Source organism: Embiotoca jacksoni, unplaced genomic scaffold, assembly GCF_022577435.1.
Source record: "Embiotoca jacksoni isolate LCO1_2020_lvr unplaced genomic scaffold, fEmbJac1.0.p SCAF_7, whole genome shotgun sequence".
NCBI classification, from domain to species: domain Eukaryota; kingdom Metazoa; phylum Chordata; class Actinopteri; family Embiotocidae; genus Embiotoca; species Embiotoca jacksoni.
In genome coordinates this window covers 2689045-2713471 of record NW_027185425.1, presented here as the reverse complement: position 1 = coordinate 2713471, position 24427 = coordinate 2689045, and the positions used below count along the sequence as shown (strand labels likewise).

The window sequence follows — 24427 nt, the reverse complement described above, 5'->3', positions numbered from 1 at the left end:
TAGACTCAACAGCTGCAGCGCTGCAACCTCCCACTGAAATCCTTAAAGATGGGATGCTTGTGCGTCCACGGCCAGCAGACCAGCAGAGATCCTGGAAATGCTGCACTGAGCTGTGGTCTCCATTACCAAACGCGTCAGTGGGTGCACGGGGTGAAAAATGGCCCACATATACAATCAGGCAGCAGCCCTGACACTGGAGAGCTGGTGTAGATGGATGCAGGCAACCCCCCCCCCCCTCCACCTCCTCAAAGAAAAACAAAACAAGGTTCAGTGCGTTGCTCAAGAGCACCTCGGATGCTGGCTGCTGCAGAGTTTTCTCCCACTGCCCAGCCTTTTTTTTAAAATTTTTTTTTTTTTTTTTTTTTTTTAATGATTCAGTAGCCAGCAAACATTCAATGAAATCCTTCCAAGAAAAACAGCAGACATTGTGTGTTCAGTTCTCTTTTGTGCTGTAAATATTTCATTTACTCAACAAATGTCAATTATCGATGAACCTGAAATATTCAGGTGTTGCTGCTCTCATCTGTTTAGGTTTGCTGGTGTTTGTCTCGGAAGTCTAAATTAGGCTGATGTTTACCGACTCTTATACAGGCGGTCAACAGTGAGTGGGTTTGGCGGTGATTCATACGTTTTCTGTCGACAACGGAGGTCTGAGGAGCTGATCGTGGGATGGATTCACGTTTATTTGGTTTGTTTCGTGGCGTTGTTTGATAAATGCTCACGCAGCCATGAAAGCAGAATGAATTCACCCACGTTCAGGTATGAAATGCTGCACGTCTCCATCGCACACATCCAGCTGACCGGTGTTCACTGTTCGAAGGTGACTTTCTGTTCATTGGCAGCCCCCCCCCTCCACCCTCCCTCCACCCCCCCGCCCTTTGTTTCCACTTGATGTGTGGATGGAGGGAGGAATGTTTGCTGCAGCTTTTTTATCACTGCAAAGTCTTTGAGCCCCACCGCTGCATGTGTGGGTGTCTGCATGTACAGTGTCGCAAGGAGAAGGAGAAAAGCAGCCCCTTAATAAACATGCACGAGCACGAAGTGGAAATACGACGAATGAAAACGATTCTTGACACCTTTTTTTTTGTCTTAAAAGAGACTTTTTATGTGTTGGAAGCACCGCCCATCACCTTTTTAAATGCGTCTCTATCGGTGCTCGAAATGCAATTTACGCGAAACTTCTGACATCACAAGTGCGTATTTATTTATTTTTTTGAAGTGCTCAACGAACTCGTATTGTTTCGGAGCGAAGTCGCCCATCAGTCCGGGTTTATCGAAGATGAAAAACAAAGCGTGTTTTGGTTCCAGGCCGCAGCACGCAGCCGGGTTGACCGACATGTGACGTGATCAGGAATGCGAGACGCCGAAAGAGGCCGCGCCGTTGGATAAACAGAAACATTCTTTCTCTCTGACTCCTGCGTGTCTCATTCTTCAACAAGAGGGAAAAAAACAGAAAGAAAGAAAGAAAGAAAGAAAAGAAACCTGGGGTTCGTTTGTTTATGTCAGCCCGGTGAGACTACAGGGCTGTGAGTCGGGGATCATAATCCCGTATCAAAGGGATTTATTCAGGTCTGAGGTTGAGCCCCTTTAATGCATGTGGACCATCCAAATCCCGACCACCCTCGTTACCCCTCCTGACCTCATCTCTCCTGCCATCCCACATCTAAAACCAGTCAACCGGTCGACAGTGCGCTGCTTGATCAGAGGCGTTTTTTTTTTGTTGTTGACCCTGTTGGTGTTTCAAAGTCAATGCCAAAGAGAAGAAGCTGGAGTACTTGGAGGAAAGGAAACACAGCTACAGCAGTTTCCTTTTTCACTTCCTCAGAGAGTTGCTGGAGTCACACCAGGCCTCTCCAAGACATGACACGTCCAAAGACTCTCTGTTTGCGGCTCACAATAGGAGTGGCACCGGCTTCCTTCGCGGAGACAAATCACCTTTTGTGTCATGTCTTTCTAAAGAGGTTCAGACTGTATATGTTGCAACTCCTTCCCACCCAGATTAAAGCGCCTCTCTCCGGATGTCTGCAGTGCCGTCGTACAAACTTCTCCAGTCTCGCTGCGCTCCAGTCACCAATTCGGTTCGGACTTAAATGCTACTCTGTGGAAGTAATCATGAGACGTGGACTCCCGTTGGCCCCGTCAGCTTCCCCCGTCATGCTGACGTTATGTTCTTGGAACATTTTCAAGATCACAGCCAGCATGGAAATGTAGATTTTGGCCTAGAAGCAACTCTCCACTGGCCTCTATCATTACCCACCCTCCACCATTCAATTCAGGGCAGGCCTTGATTTGGGGTTTTTCATGTTGTAAATAAAGTTAACTCGCACGAAGAGCTGCAACTAGCAATTAGTTTTGATTTGATAGGTAGGCAGAAAATAATGAAAAGATCCAATTGTTTTTTATTGTCTCAGCAAAAGTCCGAAAACCACAAAGATGTTGAGTTTCCAGCTAAGTAAAGGCAGCAAGCTGGAACCAAAGAGTTTGACAGGAAAAAAAAATGAACCGTCAGCTAAACTAAAGAAACATTTGAACAAACTGTATCTGTAGCAAGAGTTGTACATCGTAAATAAAGAGTTTTGAGGTTGATGTTATTACGAGGCCAAGGAACATGACAAACTGCATTATCTTTTAACGCGTAGATATAAAAAGCCGCGTTCACAGCAAGTAAACGGCGGCCCTTGATGCTACTCCGTCAAGAGTTTAGACTCCACTTCTGTATAATTTCCTGGAGCCTAAAATTGGGTCTTCAAATTGATCGTTCTGTTTGGGCAAAAGTCCAAAGAAATTTAAAAGCCGCAAATCGTCACGTTTGACAGGCTGGAACCAGAATATTTGGTCAGTTTTCCGTAATAGTTGACGAATAGCTGAACCTTGACAGTGAACAAGCCCGTAAAAGGACGGGAGCGGCTAGAATAAGGCGTGTTGTTGTTGTGGACCCTCGAAGAAGAAAGGAAGGAGGAGAAGGGACCAGAGCGCTCTGGCCTTTCCTCCACGTCAGCGTTCCCAGTGACCACATGCTCTAAATCGCAGCCAGCTCACAGAGGAAATGATCTGTTCTGCTGCTGAGGAGGAAGAAGGAGAAGGATGCAGCTTCCTGAGAGCTCATGCACAGATTAGTCATGTTTCCCCTTCGTCCCCGGCTTTCAAATAAAAAAAAATTAAAAAAAAGCAGGACTCATGAATGGGTCATTGATATTAATAATCCTGTTTGCCAGCATAATCCTTTCAGGGAACGGTGTGAGGCCGAGTTTACTCATAAAAGGAGCTGTCGTGTCATATTTTACAGATCAGAGTTAGCGAGAAAGAAACGCCTACACTTCTTCTGACTGTTTTGGACATAATGATGGGGGGAGTAGCAAGAGAAATTAGAAGCAGACATACTGTATGTTCACTTAAATCAAGATGTACTTCAATTCCCATTTCGAGCCCCTTTTTTTTTTCACCAGTGTTTATTCAAGAAAAGCTAAATACATCGCTGCCTGATTGTGAAGCCTCCATATTCAGAGTTAAATCACGGTTATGTTTTATCGATAAACATTTGAGGAGTAATTTTCCGTGTCATTTTATCATTTGAACAGGCAATTAGTGTTATAAATAACTAAAATGTTTAAGACTCTTTCCTAAATACCCAAAACTGAGAGACTTACTGTCATATTTCAGAAACTGGTGATAAAACTGGTGATTTTTTTAACATATTTTTCTTTATAAATGACAGCACCTGTGAGATAATTCAACTTAATCTCAGCGCTACTTCTTATGATGCTTAGGTTTTGACACCAATACTACTGCAATACTTTTTTTTTAATACCTTACTTTGAGGGATATAGTAATACAACGTCTGTAATCACGTTTAATGTCGTCTGAGAACGAGCTGAATGAACTTCACCTGAGAAAAAATGAGTGGCAAAATTCTGATTTAACTCATGAAACTACGCTACATCTCCGGAGCTCTGAAAAATAAAATACTGAGGCAGTCTTGAGGTTTGATAAGTTACCCTAGTTTATATGAGTTTAGCCTTTCAGCCCAGCGCTGCTCTGCCTGCACGTGAACGTAGTTTGAATTCTCTGAAGATTCTCTTTGATGTACCAGACTGAGGCTACAGTATTGATTGTGTCCTCGGGGCATTTCCAGAGGCACATCTCTTCTTTTAATTTTGCTGCTCACACATTTTTTTTTTTTTGGTACTTCTTTTGGGCACCGGGCTTGCCTATTAAAGTTGAATTTATCAATATTAATGCAGCCGAATTCATCTTTAATGTCAAATTGTAGCTTTTTGCTCTGCGTGCAGCGAAGGAGACCTCATGAGCTCTATTCCCTCTTGCGGGGGGGAGGCGGTGCATGAACCTGTCTTGTTTGATTCGAGATGAAATTCCCTAAAATTACACGATATGTGTTCAGTTCGGTGTCGCAGCTTCTTATTCTTGCAGCTGTATCCGGTCCTGTGCTTGTCCCCCTTTTACCCAAGCTGCCTTGCAACATGTGTCCTGGATGTTTTTGTTGACGTGAAACTTGAACCTCCGGGAAATCACTAACAGATGCAGCTCCCCCCCCCCATCACCGCCCCGCCACCTCCCCTTCCTCCTCCAGCTTTGAAGTTCATGTGGGTGCACGTGTGGAGATAACAGCCCCGTTGTAGCTACATTCGATGTCCATGCCCATTTAAACAAACGCACACACGTCAGTCACCACACCACATCTCTGCCACTGCACCCTCTGGCTCTAATATTAGAGTGCAGATGATGTGACGGTTGTGATGATCTACAACTGTAGCCTCATCTCAACCAAACTGATGACAATAAAAATAAAATTAAAAAAAAAACACAGACATGTCCAGAAGCAGCCATCTTGACTTAAAACAAGTTCCAAGTACAAGTACAGAGAAATTCTTGTGTAGGCAGCCATCATCATGTGGTTTGTCAGATGCTTTCCTTCGGTTTTCCTTTCTTTCCTGCGTGTCCGCTCTGCAGAAGGCTTGTTTCTGACCTGCAGACGAGCAGCCCTAAACCAGTTAAGCTGCAGCTTCTTCCTGCTGCACCAGTCGATTGATTACCGCTGCAGTCTCCTACAGTGACGCCACGCTGCACTGCTTCCCACTCCGAGCCTCAACGGCCCAGCGAGCAGATTACTGTGTCCTTTTATTCTCTTAAATGGAAAAGGAAGACCTGCAGAAGGCTACAGCAAAATACCAGACGGGTTTTCCTCTGTGTCCGATGCTCAGAGCAGCAGTAAATCACGTTGAGGCTTTATGACCTCTGGGGGGGGGGCATCATCAATGTCCTCTGACATGTTTTTTTTTTTTTTCTTCAAAATAATTGGACATCTGATGTCTTTGAAGCAACACACCTACAGTGTTAATGCTGCAGCACCATCTCTGTTGATTTTTATTGACAAAAGGTATTGAGTCCTCATCTTTATGTCATTTAATCAATGAAGGAAAACTCAATGCATTTTTATTTTTTTTATTTTCTCATATATCAGAAGGGTGAAGGTTTCAATGCCGAATGCAAAAAGTGGATTTCAAATTAAGAATATGCATCAAAACAGAAAGACTACAGTTCTGTAGTACAGTGTTAACTAACTCAGGCTGCAACTGAGAATTATTTTCATTCTTTATTAATCAAAGAATTGTTTGAATCAGGAAACAGTGAAAAGTAACTTTTACCAGACCCCAGGTTGCTGGATTTGTCCAACTAACAGCCCAAAAACCCAAATATATTCAGCTTATTATCACAGAATACTAAGAAATCCAGAAAATATACACATTTCAGACTCGCGATGATTCTCGGGGCCTTTTTGCTCCAAAAAACTTCTAACATGATATGAAAATGTTGCCAATTTAATCAGTTCAGCTCCACTTTTCACCAAAAACCCATCGGATTTCATTACGTAGTGAGAAATGACGCTTTTGTACAGATTATAGAAGCATGCTGCTTTCAAAGCGTCCTTTGTTGACCTACAGAGACTCGTCCGAATTCGACGACGGCCCGTCACGGCTCCGAAATCAAATCAGGCCTCAGCTGAGATTAAATTTAGTCCGTCATCACACCTCTGCCCGCTGCCAGGTCAACGTTAGTCAGCCAGACAGTTATGCCCTACTTTATGAGTCCAAACAAGAGTGTGGTTGTGGGGCAACTGGGCTCTATATACACGTGTGTTGATCTGATATTTCCACCAGAACTTTCCATCACAAAAAGACTCTCAACTTTTTGAACAAATAATGTAACAAAGCTCTTAGCGACAACAACACATTAGCTGAAAGTGCAGAAAAAGAAAAGAAAGACTATGTACTATTCTGAATATGGTTTCTTTGCGGTGTTTTTGTCCCAGCTGTGATGCAGTGAGTCTTGAGGAGGCTGTTGGTCAGTTTGTGACAGAAATAAACAGGACGCAGCAGTTTGCTTTTCGTTTCTGCCGTTTGCGTCTGTTTTGTGAAGCTGTTTGTGTCTGAAGCCTGTTTTTCTTTCTGTGGTATTGCACTGGGCTGAGAGTATTGTTTGAAATTCTTCTGTGCCGGTGCCAAGACGGTGAATGAAATTCATTACCTTGAGAAACATAAACAAACGAACTCCCTTTTCTGTTAACAAAAGACACGTTTGCGAATCTTAAATGTAAATAAACACAACATCGGCACCCCTTTAAGTTGTTATGCTGAAAATGTCGGCATATTTATTCTTCTAGCAGACACGTACGTTCAATTGTAGTTGCTGGTCTGACTAATTTACGCGTGATACTCTCCTTCTTCTGATTTTGGTCTCCACCCACTGATGACTGTAGATGCTAATCCTGCGCTATGTTCACGTGCCAATACAAACAAACAAACAAACACCTCAACATATGTTAACACGATAAGAAGTAGAGACCAGACTTAAGGAAAATTGTATTTCAGTTTATTCGTCTCTTGTCCCATTCTCTAACATGCAGATTCATGATCTATCTAAGTACCTCCCCCTTTTTTTTTTAGAAAGTTTAAAAAAAACAACTAAAAAAAAAACTTAGGTTTTTTTCTGTGTGAAAAACCATCAGGTGAGTTTTTATGAGTCAGCGTGCGTCACACGATGAACGTAGTTGTGGTGACTCAATTTGGCCGAAATTACTGCACCGCCCAGCGCTGTTCCTGTGGGTTCGGTAGTTCTTCATCTGTCTATTTTACAGTCTTTGTCAAGGACAGGAGGGAGGTCCGATGCCATTTTAGTGCTTCCTGTCTTCCACTCAACCTTGTAAGAAACACAACGTCGTTCTTGTTTACATCACGTGCCGTGCTTACCGTTGCTATGTCGTGGTCGATGATGTAACGATGAGATCATCGTGAGAAGAAGTGAAACTCCCTGACTACAGCCTCAGACATAACAAAATCCTCGCCTGAGATGTTTTCCTCTCCTCTTTCCTCAGAAATCCTCTTTCTCTCCGTAACCTCTGACCTCATTTACAGCGTGAACCTTCGAGCGGGTGAATAAGAAGCCGAGAAAAGTGAAGAATGGACGATTCATGTGTGATTCATGCTGGGCTCTGCTTTTGAGTCTTTGTGACTGGGTAACCCACTTCTTTGCGGTTTATAAGCATCTGGACGTCCCTCCGGTTTGCAGAGGAGTAACATCCTGTCGGCTGCTGCTTTCAGCTCTCACGTCCACACTCTCAAGTCGAAAGAGAAACGATCCTTTGCGCTTAGTTTGGCGTCACAGATCAGCATCCTGTGTGCATCGAGAGGTCCCTCGGACATAGTGGGAGATTTCACTTTTGATGGAAAAAGTTGACAGCACCAATCAGTCATCAGCTACAAAATCAGAAACCTCATTTCATCTTCTTCCGTGCGAAACTAAAGACTTGCGTTTTCACAAATGTCGACGAAAAACGTACGTTTTGAGAGTCGCTGCTCCGTATTTGAAACGCAGCGTTAAAACAGAGGTTCCTCCTCTTTTGTCGCCGTATTTCTCCGCGTTCCTGTTGTTGACATTTTTTTTTGTTTCTTGAAATCACGCACGCTGTCTCTCGCGTTCAGCCTCGCTGACCTTTCTGCTTTACCTGCTGTCGTCGTCGGTTGTCGCGAGACGGGGTTTGGGGGGAGCGAGTTTGAAAGTCTGGTACGACTGTTGACTCGACTCGGTTGTTTTGGTCCCAGGAATGTGTTTCCTCTGCTCGTCCCTCGGGCGTGGACGCTTGTTGCCCGAGAGCGTTTCCGCTTTTTTTTTTTTTTTTTCTGCTCGTGAAGGAAGAAGATGTGGAGGCGTTCGTCAGGGAGAACGCGCGCTCGCTTTTTGGGTGAGAAATATTGCAAATTCCTAAAGTCTCTGTGTGGAGGTACGAACGAGGACATGTTATCCTTGTTGCCGTGACTACACACTGAGTATTTAATCTCTTCCCTTTGTTTTTCCTTTGTGTACAATTTTATCCAGGTCCCTGCTCCTCCTTGGCACATGCAGACTGTGGAGACGCATACAAAAGACACGCATTTGTTGTATAAATACATGAGAGGGAAAATGTGGATGCCGTAGATTCCTGAGGTCCGTTTGACCCAGTTCCAACATGTCCACACACACACACACACACACACACACACACACGCACACAGGCACGCATGTGTGTACATAACTCCCGACAATAGAGTCCGACCTGCTTCACGCAACATTAAGTTCTGTTGCCGTTCACCTTTAAAAAAAACAAAAAACGCCCATGAGGAGGAGGTTTCACTTTTAAAAGAAAACTTCTCAGCAAATATTTGACAAATCTACAATTTTATCACAGTAAAGAACTATTTTTGTCAATCATCTATAGTGGCTTTTCAATCCTGACATTAATAGTGAAGTTGGCAACTTAATTAATATAGAAAGCACAATATAGAGTGCATTTATGGCATTTATCATACAGGATGTAGAGATGTGAAAGATTTCATGTTTACCGTCGTCGACGAGCTTAAATGGTGTTTTTTTTTTTTGTCTGACGTGAGACGTCTTTATTCATTTCATTTTATTCATGATTTAAGCAGCAAGTTGAATGTATTGGTTTCAGGAAAAGCGGTCATAGGGTTGCGGTCGTGTGGTCAATCTGATAATTACCAAGGCTGGATTTACCAACCGGACAAAAAAATGGGCAGCTGAACAGAAGCTCCAAGAAAAAAAACCACACAGCTCTTCTTTTTTTTTTTGGCAATGTAATTACATTGTTGGCAAATTTCATCTGAACTTTCACAGACTTAAATTGAGCTCCCAGTTTGGCAGGTTACCAGCCCTCATTTCTGTCTTCCCTGTTTTATTCTATTATTGGTAGAAACACTTCTCGTGCCAGATGGATTTGGATTTTACCCACCAACGTGACCCAAACACAAAATAAAGTTTCCTGCCGTGCCCGTTCAGTAAATCTGGTGTGCCGCGTGCTGCAGTTTGTGGCGACTGTGCCGTCCCGAGGTGTCTCGACAGAAGCCAGCCCCTTTTATGGCCGACATTCTCAGTATGGTGCTTATCGCTATTTATAAACCCCGGAGTCTGTCACAGTGGCACAGAAACCTGAGAGGCCCGTGGAGGGACGAGGAGCTCCGGGGGAGGAGAGGAGGGAGGGAGGGAGGGAGTGACGGGCAGACATCATGCTGAATCTGTGTTTCAGATTTTTTTTTTTTTTTTTTACAGGAACCCCAGTGAAAACATGTCTAAAGAGAAAAGCTTTGCCTCTGAATTCCACACGTAATAGTTTTCGGTATAACATGCAGTTATTGTCAATGGGACCTTCGGAGCCTCAGTGATGTCAGAAATAATGCAACAAGCCTGACGGAGGTTAATATACCTTTTCCCATCATGCTTTGGGGGATGTACTCAGGAAGTATAATATTGCCCTGGCTTCAGTAAGCTACGCTGCAACCTGTTTTTGGCCTGTTTGTTTGCATTTTCAGTGCTTTGCAACATTAAAAGTGTGCCGAATTAGTTTTTAGAAGTACTGAAGTTTTGGGGCTGAGACCAACATTAGGGAGTGAAAAAAAAAAAAAAATATATATATATATATATTGATATGGCGATATGTCGGCAAAATATTCATTACATATGGATACTGTAGTTACAGGATACATTAGCACACATATATAGCAAAAATCCCCCACATATTTGGCACATGACAAAGATGTAAATGGAGACAGGATATTTTTACTGTTTATTGTGCACACATTCAATTTAATACTTGTAAGTAACTATAAAAAAAAAAAAAAAAACACAAATAGAAAATTTGTATGTCCCCCAAATGCCTTTTTTCTGTATTTTCTGTTAAAAAAAAATATACGCTGGTATCAAGTTATCGGTTATAGGTCAATATCAGCCGGCTGATATATAAATCTTCTGGCTGATATGTTGATCGGGCTCTATGAATGACTTGGGAGTCGTTCCTGTTCTCTTTTGTCCACCATTTAAAGTCAAAACTTGCAGCTTTAGCTTCCCGCAAATGGTCCATAAACTAAACTCTAACATTGTGTAGTTTAGCAGCAAGAAAAGTAAACCATCGATTTTCTTTAACACAACTCCCATCGTCGCTCCTCTCTCGGTGCTTTAAAGAAAACACACAGCAGCCACACCCGTGCTGCAGTTACAGTAATGACTACTCTGAGTCATATGAAGGATCTCGTCCTCCAGCTGGTCTTTGTTCAGTTGTTTTTTTTAATGTGCAGCTCCTCACAGCGGCACTCTGTCATAATCCACAGGGATTTTAGACGCAGTATAATAAACTTTATTTAAGATTAGATTTCCTAAAACAGTTAGAAGCAAAAAAAAACAACAACAAAAAACAGCCTCAGAGTTGTCCCGCAACCCTAAAATGGTCACATCAAGCTGAGGAGAGAAGGAACAGTGAGACCCAAAGAAGAAAGGAAAACAGAGGGAGGAGGAGCTTTTTCCAACAATAATGTTTTCCAGCAGAGTGATACACACCTCGGTTATATTACAGGACCAAAACACATGAGAGTGAAGTAATCTGCTGTATTTTTAGTGTTGCTCTGTCTGCTTCTATTGGACGGATGCACTGAAATCGACAGACCTTAATGGTCTCCAAACAATAAATCCTATTAACCTTGGTAATCCCTAGTCTTAGTTTTAATTGGTTAAGCACTTTGTTTTTTTAATTAAATACCTGCTGTGTTGACTCTTGCTGTGTTGCTATGTGCTCAATGCTAATTTGCATCAGTTAACCTGAGCTGATGAACCCAGTCAGTGTTTTACTGCTCAAACAGCATGCTGATGTTAGCATGTAGCTCTTACCCCTGCTGTAGAGCATTTTCCCATAATTACTTGAACAAAAGGCCAAGTTATTTTCCAAGTAATTCTTTGAAGAGTTTTGGTCATCTGGTTCAGTCTTGAGTGTTTTCACTCAAAAATATATAAATAAATAAAGTCTTGAGTGTTTTCACTCAAGGCTGCTTGTATTACTTTAAGACGTATCTTTTGGATGAGAAGTGAAAGGTGAAAGGTGAGAGAAATGTATGCGAGTCCAGTTGCCTTTGACTAACACTTTATTATTGTGTTGTTGGAAACATTATTTTGGCCGTTACACAGAAATCAACAGCACACCTCAGCGCTGTTGTGGTTTTTATAGACGCACGTGTAAGTACTTTTTTTTTTAAGAAAGACTCCACAGATTGTTTCCTGCTCTCATATGTACAGTAAATATTCAACTTGAATGTATTTTAACTCTATATGTTAAATTAAAGTGTGACTTTACCTGTTTATTCGCTTCAAGCAGCACCTCTTGTTGTTCTTTTTAAATATGTTTGACTTGACTTCATGTCTTTAAGCCGTAATAGAGTTTCGATCCTCAACAGTATTTTAAGTTCTGATTGTAATTGTCTCTGTGTCTTCTACGGCCATATCAGGCTGGTGAACTCTTTATATTCAAGAAAGTCAGCCGCACTCTGTGAGCATGTAATCTTCTCAAGTAAGGAGGAGCGTTGCAATCCTCTTTTTGCCAAATCCTAATCCTTTTTTTCAGTATCAGGTAGTAGCGCTGCCGTCCTGTTTGAACATGATTGCGCATCCTTTTTTCCCTGCAGTTGCTTTCTTATCCCAACACACACAGGGCCTTAATTCATATCCTATTAATCCTCCATTTGTATTCTGTAGTGTGGCCGGAGCATTAAGCCCCGTGTTGAAGTACAGTGGGGGCTGTTGGAGAGGAGCCCGGTGTTAATCTACGATTTATGTGGTTCGGTGAGCGTTCGGACGGGCCCGAGGAGAGCGTTGCGCTCCATCTGCCCATTGTTGGCTGACTCGAGTGGAGAGCTGGCCTCCAGCCGGCAGCCTTTCACCTTCCTACCTCACTATCTCCGAGCCCCCCGTCTCATTATTTCTCCCGCTCTGCGCCTGGCCGTCTTTTATCGCTCTTCCTTTTTGTCTTTTCAAATCCTACGCTCCCCTTTTCTCCTCTGTTGCTACAAAACAAAAAAAAAGAAAGAAAAAACAGCCTTCTGCACCATTTCATTGTCCTGAAGCTCTCCTTGTCCTTATAAATCTCTCCTCTAACCCTTCACACGTCCTTGCAGAAGAGCACAGATTGTCCCTTCTTCCTGCTCCGGTCCTGAGACCATGCGTCACTGCAGCTCTGTGCAGTTTGTCACCGACTTCTCCAGCCGGAATAACCAGACAGAGAAGGAAGGACGAGCTGCAGCCGAGCAGAGGAACCCAGTTTGAAAAACAGGCAGAGCAAGGATTGAAACAGGATGTATTCTGTGGCTTGTTGTCACTCTCCGTAGGGGTCGGAGGTCAGGAAGTGAAAAACATGGGCCGGATCTGTGTGTAGAAATGAATGGTGCTCATGTCAGGAGGTTTTTCCATACAGGCCTCTTCATGTTACAAAGCACACGGTGTTGTATGTAGGGCTGCAGCTACAGATTTATTGTCATTGTGTCAAGTTATTGATTTTACAGAGGCATGTAGTGATTTCTGTGTTGTATGATGGGCTCGGTGTCCGCCTGCGGAGACTGTTATCAGACATGGAGTTAAAAGAGACTTTGGTGTTTACAGGTCAGTGAGGGTTTTAAACTGCGTTCAGGTCATATGAGATGGATGGCAGAGATGGAAAAGAGGGTATCCATTCACAACTTGTCAGTGTTTTATCCAACACTGCTGCAAGGCTGAGTTCAGAACGACAGCAGCGTGGTGTTAAAAAAACGCAGCCGTCTCTGTTGCCAGCGCAGGGTCGTTAAGCACAACGTTTGACCGATGGACCTTTTTCTCACAGCGGACATTTTGGCTCGTGTTAGCAGGAACAGCAGGTGAGACTGTTGAGAGACACGAAAGCCTTGTTCAGACTTGGCTGATGTGAGGCATCGGTTTTTCTATAGGTCGAAGTCAGAAACTGTTATTTTCAGTCAGTCAATATGAAATAAACAGAGTATAAGGACAAGATGGAGTTGCATTATGGCATCCAGGTTTAACCTCATCCATCCTGAAGGTCTCTAGTGGGACCGGGCCGTATCGGAGATTCAAACGCACAGTGCCTTCAGTTTTCAAAGGTTCCCGAGTATCACGTAATCAATAAACAGGCTGCATGGGTTCGACTATGACTTAAAAGGATGCATATTTTTATTTGCGGCATTTCTGTTGCATTACATTTGATAGCGATGCAGTTGAGATGGATAAAACAGGTTTAATAATATCATTCTTATTGCTCCATAGTTATTTACTGTCTAATTTACAATTTTGATTAGAAGTAAAAATGTAGTTTTACTGGAGTTTTTCAGGTCTCTCTTCATAAGGACGAGGAGACTTGTTGTATTTCTAAATTCTCCCAAGCGTCTCCTATTCATAGAGCTCAGTGTTGTTTGTTTAGGCTTCAAAGTTGTTGAGTTGTTACTGACTGAGTTTGAAGATGTTTTTTTTTTATTTGGTGGAAAATTACAATAAATATTAAAAAGTGTTAAAGGTGTTAATGTTTGAGACACACAGGGGACTAAAAGTCAGATTAGTTCATCATTTTCTGGATTAATTTAAACTTCTTTTTTTTTTAATCTATCACATCTAACTTTATGAAGTAAAATATTTGACTTTAAATTAACCAGAAATAAAGAGAAATACTATAATCTAAATTTCTCGGGACATAATGCAGCACCTGTCGTCTGAACAACAGTCCAAACTGTAAACATATTCAGTTTACGGCGACACAAAACACAGAAAATCAGCAAAGTATCACAGTTCAGAAAATGAAACCGGTCAATGTTGGACCGCTTTACTGATTGGTAAGAAAATGTTTGTCAGTTTTCTGATTATTAAACAGTTCTTTGAGCAGTAATGAATTATTTCTGTAGACTCAGTAAAAGTGTGTATTCAGCAGTAAACTTGTTGAGTCACACTCAGCTCCAGAGGCCCAGATTGAATTTGGGAAACTTGTCGTGCCCCACAGTGACGTCAGGGGATTTGTACGTTATTTTAAGTGGCTCTATGGGAATAATTAAGCCAAGTGAGTAATAATTTTTTTTCCCCGTGGTAATAACTGTGCAAGTATTTCTTCATTTTAAGAAGGCAAGAACAATCTCAGATGTTTTCTTCTTCCTCTGCAGGAAGAATCCATCAGTATCTCAGCCTGTCTGTCTTATTTAAACATGTATAATATCTGTAAAAGCTGTGATTCTCACGCTGTCTCTCCTGCCGCTGGTGTGTTTAACAGTATTGACAGGAGGGTTTCTCTCCGCAGGACTGAAACCTTCCGGGACCAAAATGTAGGATCGACTGATGATGTGCGCGAATCGCGTGTGAACAAGATGTTAATTATTTCTAATGAGGCTGGAGTGTTGTGTTAATGAAGCCACCGGGGCTTTACAGGTTTACAGAGAGGGCGTGTCGTCAGCGGAGGTACAAAGAAAGTCAGCAGTTTTTATTGGAGGCGTCACCTCGGAGAAATTGCACTAATGGTGACTGACATGACAACAAGACGTCACGTGGGAGACAAAAAGCAGCAGTGACCGGCACAAAGAGACAATTTACATGTACTGTCAGGATGATTTTCATGTTTTTATACACAAGAAACTGTGTGTGTGATATGATGTGTTTTTTCATCAGTACAGTCATTATGTTGTTTTCTCTTTCTGTCCTGCAGCTCTGCCCCTGCAGACGGACTCTCCGTCCATCCAGAATGGGGACAAGTCTTTGGGGAAAGACCTCCTGACTCCAGACGACTCGGCCTTCTCAGATCTGTCTCCCAAATCTGACTCCAAAACAGAGACGCTCACCAGGACAGATGCCTCCTCCAAGACGGACGTCCGGCCCTCCACCCCCGGCACAAGCAGCAGCCCGCAACCCAAGAAAGGTATTTTGGGAACTTTGTGGGGCTTTTTCTTTGGTCGTCGAGTTGCTGAGAGGCCGGACAGAGTTTAGTTCGAGATGTTTTAAATGTCACCATGACCATTAACAATTTTAGAGGAATTTTCAAGGAATTTCTAATCTGTTATTGGTGACTTGACGTTAAAGATAAGACAGGAAATGAGGTCGGAGAGAGATGGCGAATGACATGCAGCGAACTGGTGACTTTATAGGTCGTGTTTGAACGAAACGCTTTATTTTGAAAAGCTTTGAGATATTTATTTCGTTTTGAAAGCACAAAAAGTCACACTTGACGCGGTTTAAACTATTTTATACCACATCAACAAAGACGGCTATAAGGGGGTGAATGTTAAGAGGTTAAACCTCATCATGTGTCATTTACTGCATTCTTAGATTCAGAGTCTGGACATCTTTCACCCATTTCGTCACGAGATAAGATTTTATTTTTTATTAAAGATGAAATTATATTTGAAGTAATGTCAATTTAAGAACAACAATCGTAGTGCAGAATGTTTCCAAAGGAGACAGTACTCCTACGTGTGTGTTACTGAAATGAAGAAGACTACCGAGTCCTCTTTGTGTTGGATGCAGAGGTTTATCTAGTGGTGAGGTTACAGATGACAACCATCTGAACTCCCCCTCGCCTTTCCGTCCTCTTCCAAGCGGGCAGGAGAATCTTCAGTGACCATGATGCTTGCAAAAAACACAAAAGTCCCTCCACTGTTTAGTTTGTCCCTTCTGGGCTACTCTAGAAACATGGCAGTGCTCCATGTTAGAGGGCCCCAAACAGATATGAAAGACTCCTTCTCAGGAAATGAAAACAAAATGATTCTTAGTTTCAGGTGATCATACACTAAATGAAAACATAACATATGAATTTTATGTTTTATTTCCGCCACCAGATCCCCTTAAATCCTACAAACTGAACCTCTACAGGAGCAGTGTGTAGGATTTTTCGAGTGTCTTTGCTTGTTTGTTTTCTGCAGTTATTGTGGCCTCTCCTGCGGTTAAGCACACGTTGCTGCCGTCTGGAGCACACAAAGGGGAATTCCACTGATTCAACAAATCAAAGGCAGTTTGCAGCTCTTGGGGGAGCATTACTACTGAAGTGAAAAATAAAATTGTGTAAAGCCTTTCGTGTCTCCAGAGAGAGCTGCACGACGGCCGACAGATATAACTTCAAAAACCTGATTGTGTGGAGTCACAGAGAAGTGACATTAACAGACCTCTGCGGGCCGATCACGATCTCCACCTCATTAGCTGCTACTGGTATAATGCACCTGGATCTCTTGACTGGTCAAGTTGCATTGTGGGTAATTTAGCACAAGACCAAGTGGCTGGTTATGCTGTGAGTCCAACAATATTATCACAGTGCAATGCTACTCAACAATCTGTAATATCATCAGAACATGGTAGGAGAAAATATGAGCATCACAAGCTGACCAATCACAGCTCTTGCATTTGTCACGTGATATTTCTGGAGCTCTGGTTGTACAGTGTAATGTGTCGGCTTTGTAGATTCACTTTAACCCCTTTACTTAGTGCACTTTTTATTTCATGCATCTATTTATTGATCTATTGGTTATTTTTTTTTTTTTTTTTTGGCCCTGTTGTTGGCTCACAGTTGACATTTTATTGGCTATTTTTCTGCCGTTTATTCCAGATTTCTGTGTGTGAGCTGCTGGACACTAAATTTCCCTGTTGAGAAGATTATAGTATTTATCTATCCCTCTGTACCTCTCTATCTATCTAATACATGACTGCAGGTATTATTCTAATCTTTTCAGGGACATTATAGTTACAGGTCACATTTGGTCCATTTATTTAACAGAGGCGCTGTTATGAGGTGAATGCTGGTTCGAGATAGGAGAGATGCACTCTCTCTGCCTTACCAATTTTCTCCTCAGTGTGCTCATTTGTTTTCTGATCATAACCTGCTACCTGTCAGTCATTCACTGCAGTGTAAGGTGGAGTATTTTTGTCCTGGATTCATACGTGATCTTCTCCTACTTTCTGTCCTAGTGGAAAGTTTCGCTTTATAGCGAGTCATTCCACCAGACAGATGGTTGTGGCTGAATGCACACTGGTCATTTGCTGTGTGCATGTACAGTACAGTATGGAGGAAGGCTGATGGAGGGGTGTTGGTGGACGGGCGGTGGTGGCGGTGCATCGAGCGACGTCTCGGTGGTGCGGGACCTGCAGGCCGATGAGATTCATTTTTCCTCTGCTCTCCGTAGCGTCTGCATATCAGCCGTGTAGGAAAGCTCTCCGCAAGGTGGGTGAGGAAAAGAGGGAGGGCGCAGGAAATTCAGGTTGCCATGGAGACGGGGGCTGAAGTGCAGCGGGGCCCCCCTGCGATTGGTTGAGAAAGCGCAGCATACATATTATATAGCGCAAAGAAGAACCACAGAAAAGGAGACGGGCTCGGCGAGGAGCACCCCAGGGGTCCTGGTTGTCAGCGGCGTGTACGGCTCATCAGTCATCTCCTTTCACAGCCAGAGAGAGCGACACGAACACTCGTGTTACACAACCACGTCTCTCAAAGTGCACCAGGACTCACTCTGATTACTGCTGCAGATGAGGACGGCTGAACAGCACATGCACATCTCGTACACCAGAGTTTTAACACTGACCTTGAAAACGAAGCACTGTGTGAATCCAGCTGAGTTGGGCTCCTTCGTACATGTTAATCATTTCCCACATATTAAGTCATATAAATATTCACGTCATAAATCTGAAGCATAAAGCGTCATTATGATCTCTAGATGTTCAATAATTTACAGAACAGACAATTATTTTTTTGTAACTGTTCACAGGACTGTGGATTAATCGTCATAACCTCAAATTAAACTCATTTATTTCAGCGTCCGAACCACCTCCTCGGGCTCCTTTCAGCACAAAGGAGCAGCAGTCCGCATAAAAGCTCCGTCTAGAAGTCTGAGCGTGAAGTGAGGAATCTAAGGCTGCGTCTCAAATCATGTATTTACAGTCACTATTTTGAGTGCACAAGCATAATACATATATATATATAATAGCCATCAGTATGTTTATTGTGTGAGAGAAACAGAGGCCAGAAAACATGTTATTCTTTACGTAAAAATAACCAAGCAGAGCCGGCAGAGATGTTTGTGAGTGATGCATTCAAGTGCTGCGGTTATTTTCTGTAAGTGCAGAATGGTAGTGTGCAATATGAGACAACACTATCCTGTTGAAATTCATGGAAGTATACTAAATGTACATGTACTGACGGAAGTACATAAAATCATAGTTTGAGCCTGATCTGCTCGGTTTTACAGTCCAACTTAAAGTGGAATTAATGAGTATTTTTTTTTATCTGCAGTGGAAAAAACAAAAAACAAACCAGCAGCTGAAGGGTCAGATACTTCCCTCAGGAGCTGGTGGAGACCAAAAACAGAGCAAAAAGAAGAGGGGATATTGGAAATGATTTTACTGAATGTGTAAATAAGCAACTGTTTATCAACATCTACCAATGAAAGCAAGTTTAAGTTTGAAGATTAAGGTTTGTCTTTTCTCCTCCGTACAGATTCCGTGAGCTCAGAGCAACGACAGAAACTTGCCAAGGAGCGACGGGAGGAGCGAGCTCGTTACATCGGTAAGAAATGACAACAACAACAAAAAAGACGCACATCAGATGTTTCGGGCACAACTCTCTTTTAACTCCGAAAACTTCTGGCTTTTGATGCATGCAGCAGGACTTTGTTGTGACCAACTTAATGCGTGCTCATCTTTTATCTTATTCTATACTATTTATACTGGTATCCTCCCTCTTTGTATCTCTGTCACTCTCTGCTCTGAAGTGACTGACGGTTATTGATGTGTCTCATTGTTTCTTCTTGTACGGCTCTCAGAACAGCAAACTCAGCTGCAAGGTAAGGGGCTTCACTAAAACCTCCGCATTCGCAGCAGTCATGCCATGTGGGAATAATCAGCCTCCTGACGGAGGTTACCATTTCCTGCCCGTCTTCTTCCCTCCATGAATCGATTGTGTTGGTCATTTGGTTTCTTTGTCGTCATTCGGTGGAAACTTTTGAACTCCGCGAACCCTTCTGCAGCCTTTTTCTTTTCTTTGTTTTAATTGAGTGTTTCATCTCATGCCATGTTTACGTTTATTTTGGCTTTTTTGCATTCCCGCCCAGCGTGCATGTTCCACACCTGCAATCATGGTTTTACTTTGCGGCTGCAGAATTCAAAACTTCTCTTTGTTGCGCCGAACCCGAAACACATGAAAGACGCACGACTTCTCTCGGTGGACGAAGGCCCGAGTGGGAGCAGCTCTCAGTGCGCGTTTCCTTGCGGATGCATCACACGGAGCCCGAAGGCACCTGGCGTGAAAAATTAGCCGTCATTACCGTGAACTGAGACCAGGCCTCGCAGACAGATTAGATTTAATTACTACTTTCATTAGCATCAGTAATGTGGTCATGCTGCAGCAGTTAAAGGGGAATTCTGCTGCTTTTTTTTTTTAATTTATTTTTTTATCTGTACTGTCCGATGGTTTTACAGCTTCAGACTCTCTGAGATAAGTTCAGTTTGCAGCAGTCTGCTTCTGTGTGAAATTATATGGCACAATGTTGAGTTTTTGTTTATGTGCAGCATTCAATTTGCTGCGCGCAGTCAGCAGGTAACGACATATGGTGCAGGCCTTGTTGTTAAGTAAACGCTCCAGATATTTTCTGCAAAGGAATTTCTATGCAAAAACGAGAACGTGAAAAGCGCGCTAACATCAGCATTAACGCGCCGTGTTTTTCAATTCTGCTGAACATAATTGGATTTTTTTTTTCAGGAATTGGATTTATGGAGGAGTGAAGACGGCTCTCTCATTGTCAGTGAAGCTCACACTTGCGTGCCTCTTTGGCTCATTAGCGAAGATGAGCTGCCGAATACTGAACTTAACACAAAACGCATCTTCGCCTCACAACACCGCTACATCCTCGCAGAGCTTAATCCACTAAGAAGTATTTCTAATGCCGTCTAACTCGCAGCAGTGTGAGGTAATACTAGGACACGTTCTTTGAATGTATCCGGCCTGTAACCCACACATAACTTCATCCATTCTGACCTCATCATTGTTCAAGCTCTTCACCGTGCTCAATGCATGTTATGGACGCTGATTCATACACAAGTGTTGAGAAGAATGTAGATCTGTAAAGGACAAGAGCAACGCAGCTGCTGTCCAACGTGGAGACGCTTTAATTCGAAAGGATTGATTGCAGTTTGATGGTTACCCCGAGAAATGAGGCGCAGCAGTGTATGTGCAAAGGAAAAACTGGCGTCTGCTGGAGGATGCTGTAAAACGCAGCAGGGAACTCCTGCTTATTTACTGTTATCAGGATTACAGTGTAATGAACACAGTGTCTTCCATCTGTTTCTCCCATTCTGTGTGGGTGCTGGTGTTAGAGGCCCGTCAGGAGCTTTAGGTGATTATATACCGTCACATTGGAAGAACTGACTTTAGAAAAAACAGCGTTAGGAGACATTTTGTGCAGGAATTATGTCTTATGTCCCAAAGTCACTAAAAATGTACTATGTTATAGATAAATTGGCTTTTATGTGTTTTCCATTGGTTCCGTTTGATAGGTTTTTAGTCATTCTTGAGGCCCGACTCCAGCAATGTTAGTGATATTCATGGTCCCTTGAGGATGAATCCTGGGATAGTAGTGAAGACCATTTAAAAAAAGTAAAATATCTGTACAAACCTTTATGGATCCCACAGGATGAATCCTGCCGAATTTCTCTTTGATGACAATGAAAATTCAGTCATAATTCTTTAACATCTATCATCGGGTCAGAATTACAACTTTTAATGAAGCTAAGCATAACTTCAAATCAGGAAGATTATTTTTATGTTTCATTCTTGCTCAATTCACTCTCTCGCTTCTTCTAATCAACTGACTGTAAGTGTTTCAAGTAAACCAATCAAATTTCCCCATGATCTTAATCTAATTCCACTGCTGTCAAACTTTAAATCTGTTCTCCTCTCTTCCGCATCAGCTGGTAGGTCGATGACTTACTTTATTTTGGGTTTTGGCCAGCAGTGTCCCCGGGGGAGTTTCCTGTACCACACACTGCCTCACCCCCTTTAAACATGATGACATCACAGCGGGGGTCTAATCTCCAAAGACTCTCACCTCCCTCACGTTTCCGTCTTGTTCTTGCATGGCAATAATACTGTTGGGATTTTAAATCGAGTCTCTCCTGACCGAACCAGACGTACAGTCTTACCAAGTACCTGCAGAACTAATAGCATTAGCCTTAGGTGTGTCTAAGCGTGTCTGTGTGCCAAAGTACAGCCCCGCAGAGCTGCTATCACAGCTGTAGACTCTTCTAATCATTATTTACATTATTTAAAAATAGGTGCATTATAAAAGGGCTTTGCTTAAAGCTGTGAAACAACAGCAGCGAACACGTGACACTGAAAGCAAATGTTTCAGACGAACCTGTGGGCTCATCATTTCTTATCGCTCTCTTGTGTTTCTGTGGCGACCCTGCAGCAGTGAAGAAGGCCCAGTGGCTGGAGAAGGAGGAGAAGGCCCGACGCCTGAGGGAGAGCCAGCTGGAGGATCGCAGGAGGAAGCTGGAGGAGCAGAGGCTGAAGGCCGAGAAACGCCGAGCGCTGCTGGAGGAGAAGCAGAGACAGAAACTGGAAAAGAACAAAGTGAGAGAGAGAGATTATCTGCTCGGGGTCTGGTAGTTCAGCTCTGAGGTTGTTTTTTTTTTTAATGATTAGTGCTTTGTTATTGTGATTCACCTCTCGTCCAAGGCCAAACATTCACAGAGAGGCAGGTTTTAAAAAAAAAAAATTTATCACCACTCACAGCAGTGTCTCAGTGTTGATTGAAGTCAGAGCAACGTTCCTGTCATCAGAAGTCCTTGAGCTACGAGCAGTTTCCATCATACGGTGATGTTTCTCTGCTACCGCAGGCTGTTCAGTATGAGTGTTATGGAAACGTTGTGGAAAGCGGGCTCGTCTGCTTTCTTGCCGAGAGGTACATGTCGTCACACTTCTCATATCTGCCGGTTCATTTTGCAGTTAGAGACGGGAGGTGTTTGGCTTAGCGTCAAGAGTGGAAGCAACAGCTAATCTGGCTGTTTCTAAACTTGAAAAATACGCCAATCATCACCTCTGAAGCTCAAGAATTAACATCTTATATCTTGTTTGTTTGACCTGCAGTCAAACAGGAATTTAAAAGTGACAGTTTGTAGTTTTTCCTTTGGTTTCAGCTGTGACTGTTTACTGGCCATCATCAGCCCGAAGTAGTCACAAGACTTGTTGATGTCATAGTGAGGTTGCCTAGCAACTAGCGGGGATTCTGCACAAAATGCTGGGCGGACGAATTACGTGTTGTCATCAAGAATTTGCCACAGTATGTAAATACTGAGCTGCGCAGAGCCAGGCTAGCCGTTTCCACCTGTTTCCAGTCTTTGTGCTAAGCTAAGCTAACAAGCGGCTCATTACCACACGGACACGATTATCTGTCTCTCTGCAATAACACGTATTTACCTAAAATGTTGACCCTTTTAAACTGTCAAGCAAACCGTGATGGCTGCAAACGCTGACTCACTGTCAACCGTGTGGTCCTGCAGGAGAGATACGAGGCCGCCATCAAGAGGTCGACCAAGAAGACGTGGGCCGAGATCCGCCAGCAGAGGTGGTCCTGGGCCGGCGGACTCAACCAGACCTCCCGCAGAGAAAGTGAGTTTCAGTCGAAACCACACGGACACTCGCAGAGAGCCAAATACAATGAGATACACACAGATGTTTGACTTCCTCCCTGTAACTCCAGTGTTTGTGTTGCACAGACTGTGACTCACCGCTGATGCAATTCAAGGAAATAGCTCGTGAAGGGTTTGGTGTCGTAAGGACGGGGTACCGGTGGGGGTGGGGGGTGGGGGGGGGGCGTGGGGGGGGGGGGGGGGAGGGAGGGGGGGGGCAGATGACCTGCACAGTAATCCATGATGTCACCACTTGTAACAGCTCAGTGTTTTTTGGGCAAAAATTTGGTCTTGAGTGGCAAACTCAGAGAGCCGAGCAGGCGGCCAGCTGTCTCGAGCTTGTTTCATTAGGTCAGAAGTGTGAAGTGTGTTTTTTCAGAGAGACGCGAGCTAATTCCCGCCTTCAAACGGCACCCTGTCCCGGTTCTGGTGTCGAACATGTGACGGGGCCGGCTGTTTCGGACCCCGGGGACACTGAGGTCAAGACGAGGTTTCTCTCCTGCAGAGTGTGAAAGATCCTGAATGAGTGGGAAAGCGTTTTTAACGCTAGCTTTTTGCTGCAGGAAAACAAAACAAAAAAAAAAACAAGCGAAAAAGCTTGGAAGTTGTTACTCGACATGTGATTTCTAACTACACCACACCCTTCCCATACTTTCCTCAAATATCCTCCCCTTTTCCTCCCCCCCCAACCCCACAAATGATAATGAGTTTGACCTCAGAGAATGGTGAGTCCCTGTTGACAGCTGCATGGTCCGGATCGAGGGAGTCGGCAGCCCTCAGCCCTCAACAGTTGTTGTCTGTTGCGTTCTCTCCGGTGCAGGCAGATGCTCGGCCTCCACGGTCAACTTGCCGAGACAGGTGGACCCTGTCATTAACAACAGGCTGTCCAAGTCCTCTGCCACGCTCTGGAACTCCCCCAACAGAAGTAAGGACGACCCGACGTCAATGTCCACCAGGCCTCCTCTTCCCTCCCCCTTTCCCTTCCTATTCATCCCCCCTCCCCCCTCCTCCTCCTCTCACCCTAATCTGATTTTGTTTTTATTATTATGATTATAACTGTCGTCTCTGGTGGCCTGCCTGCCTGCCTGTGCTTGGTGACTGGTCATTTACCACCTACTCCCTCCTCTTCTCACGCTCTCGGTCTCGTGTGCATCGTGGTTTTTGTTTTAATTTCAGTTGGTGGTTTGTCATTGATTTGCATTTTTGATCAGCCTCCCTTTTTCACCTCGACATCACTGAGCCATGTTTTGTGGTGTATTTTTTGGTTTCATAGGTTTATAAGTTCACATCTTGTCACCACACCTTCTTTTTGGTTGTCCCCCCCTCTCCCCCCCCCCTTCCGCTGTACTGTTGGTGGTTTGCTGTTGGTGGTGGTGGTGGTGATGGTGGTGGTGGTGGTGGTGGATATTACAGT

The 24427-nt window shown here is 43.5% G+C and overlaps 1 protein-coding gene across 5 annotated transcripts in view; it reads left to right on the top strand.

Annotated features, from left to right (window-relative positions):
• map7d1b (MAP7 domain containing 1b) overlaps window positions 1-24427 on the top strand; it is a 39532-nt gene that overhangs the window by 563 nt on the left and 14542 nt on the right. For 2 of the 5 annotated variants that reach the window (XM_069175810.1, XM_069175811.1), the window contains exons 2-7: window positions 15056-15265; window positions 18824-18892; window positions 19149-19169; window positions 21792-21955; window positions 22885-22993; window positions 23834-23938. In XM_069175810.1, coding sequence (XP_069031911.1) covers window positions 15056-15265; window positions 18824-18892; window positions 19149-19169; window positions 21792-21955; window positions 22885-22993; window positions 23834-23938 — 678 coding nt within the window. The remainder of the gene's footprint in view (window positions 1-15055; window positions 15266-18823; window positions 18893-19148; window positions 19170-21791; window positions 21956-22884; window positions 22994-23833; window positions 23939-24427) is intronic. The other 3 variants (XM_069175812.1, XM_069175813.1, XM_069175814.1) reach the window with 3 other exon arrangements.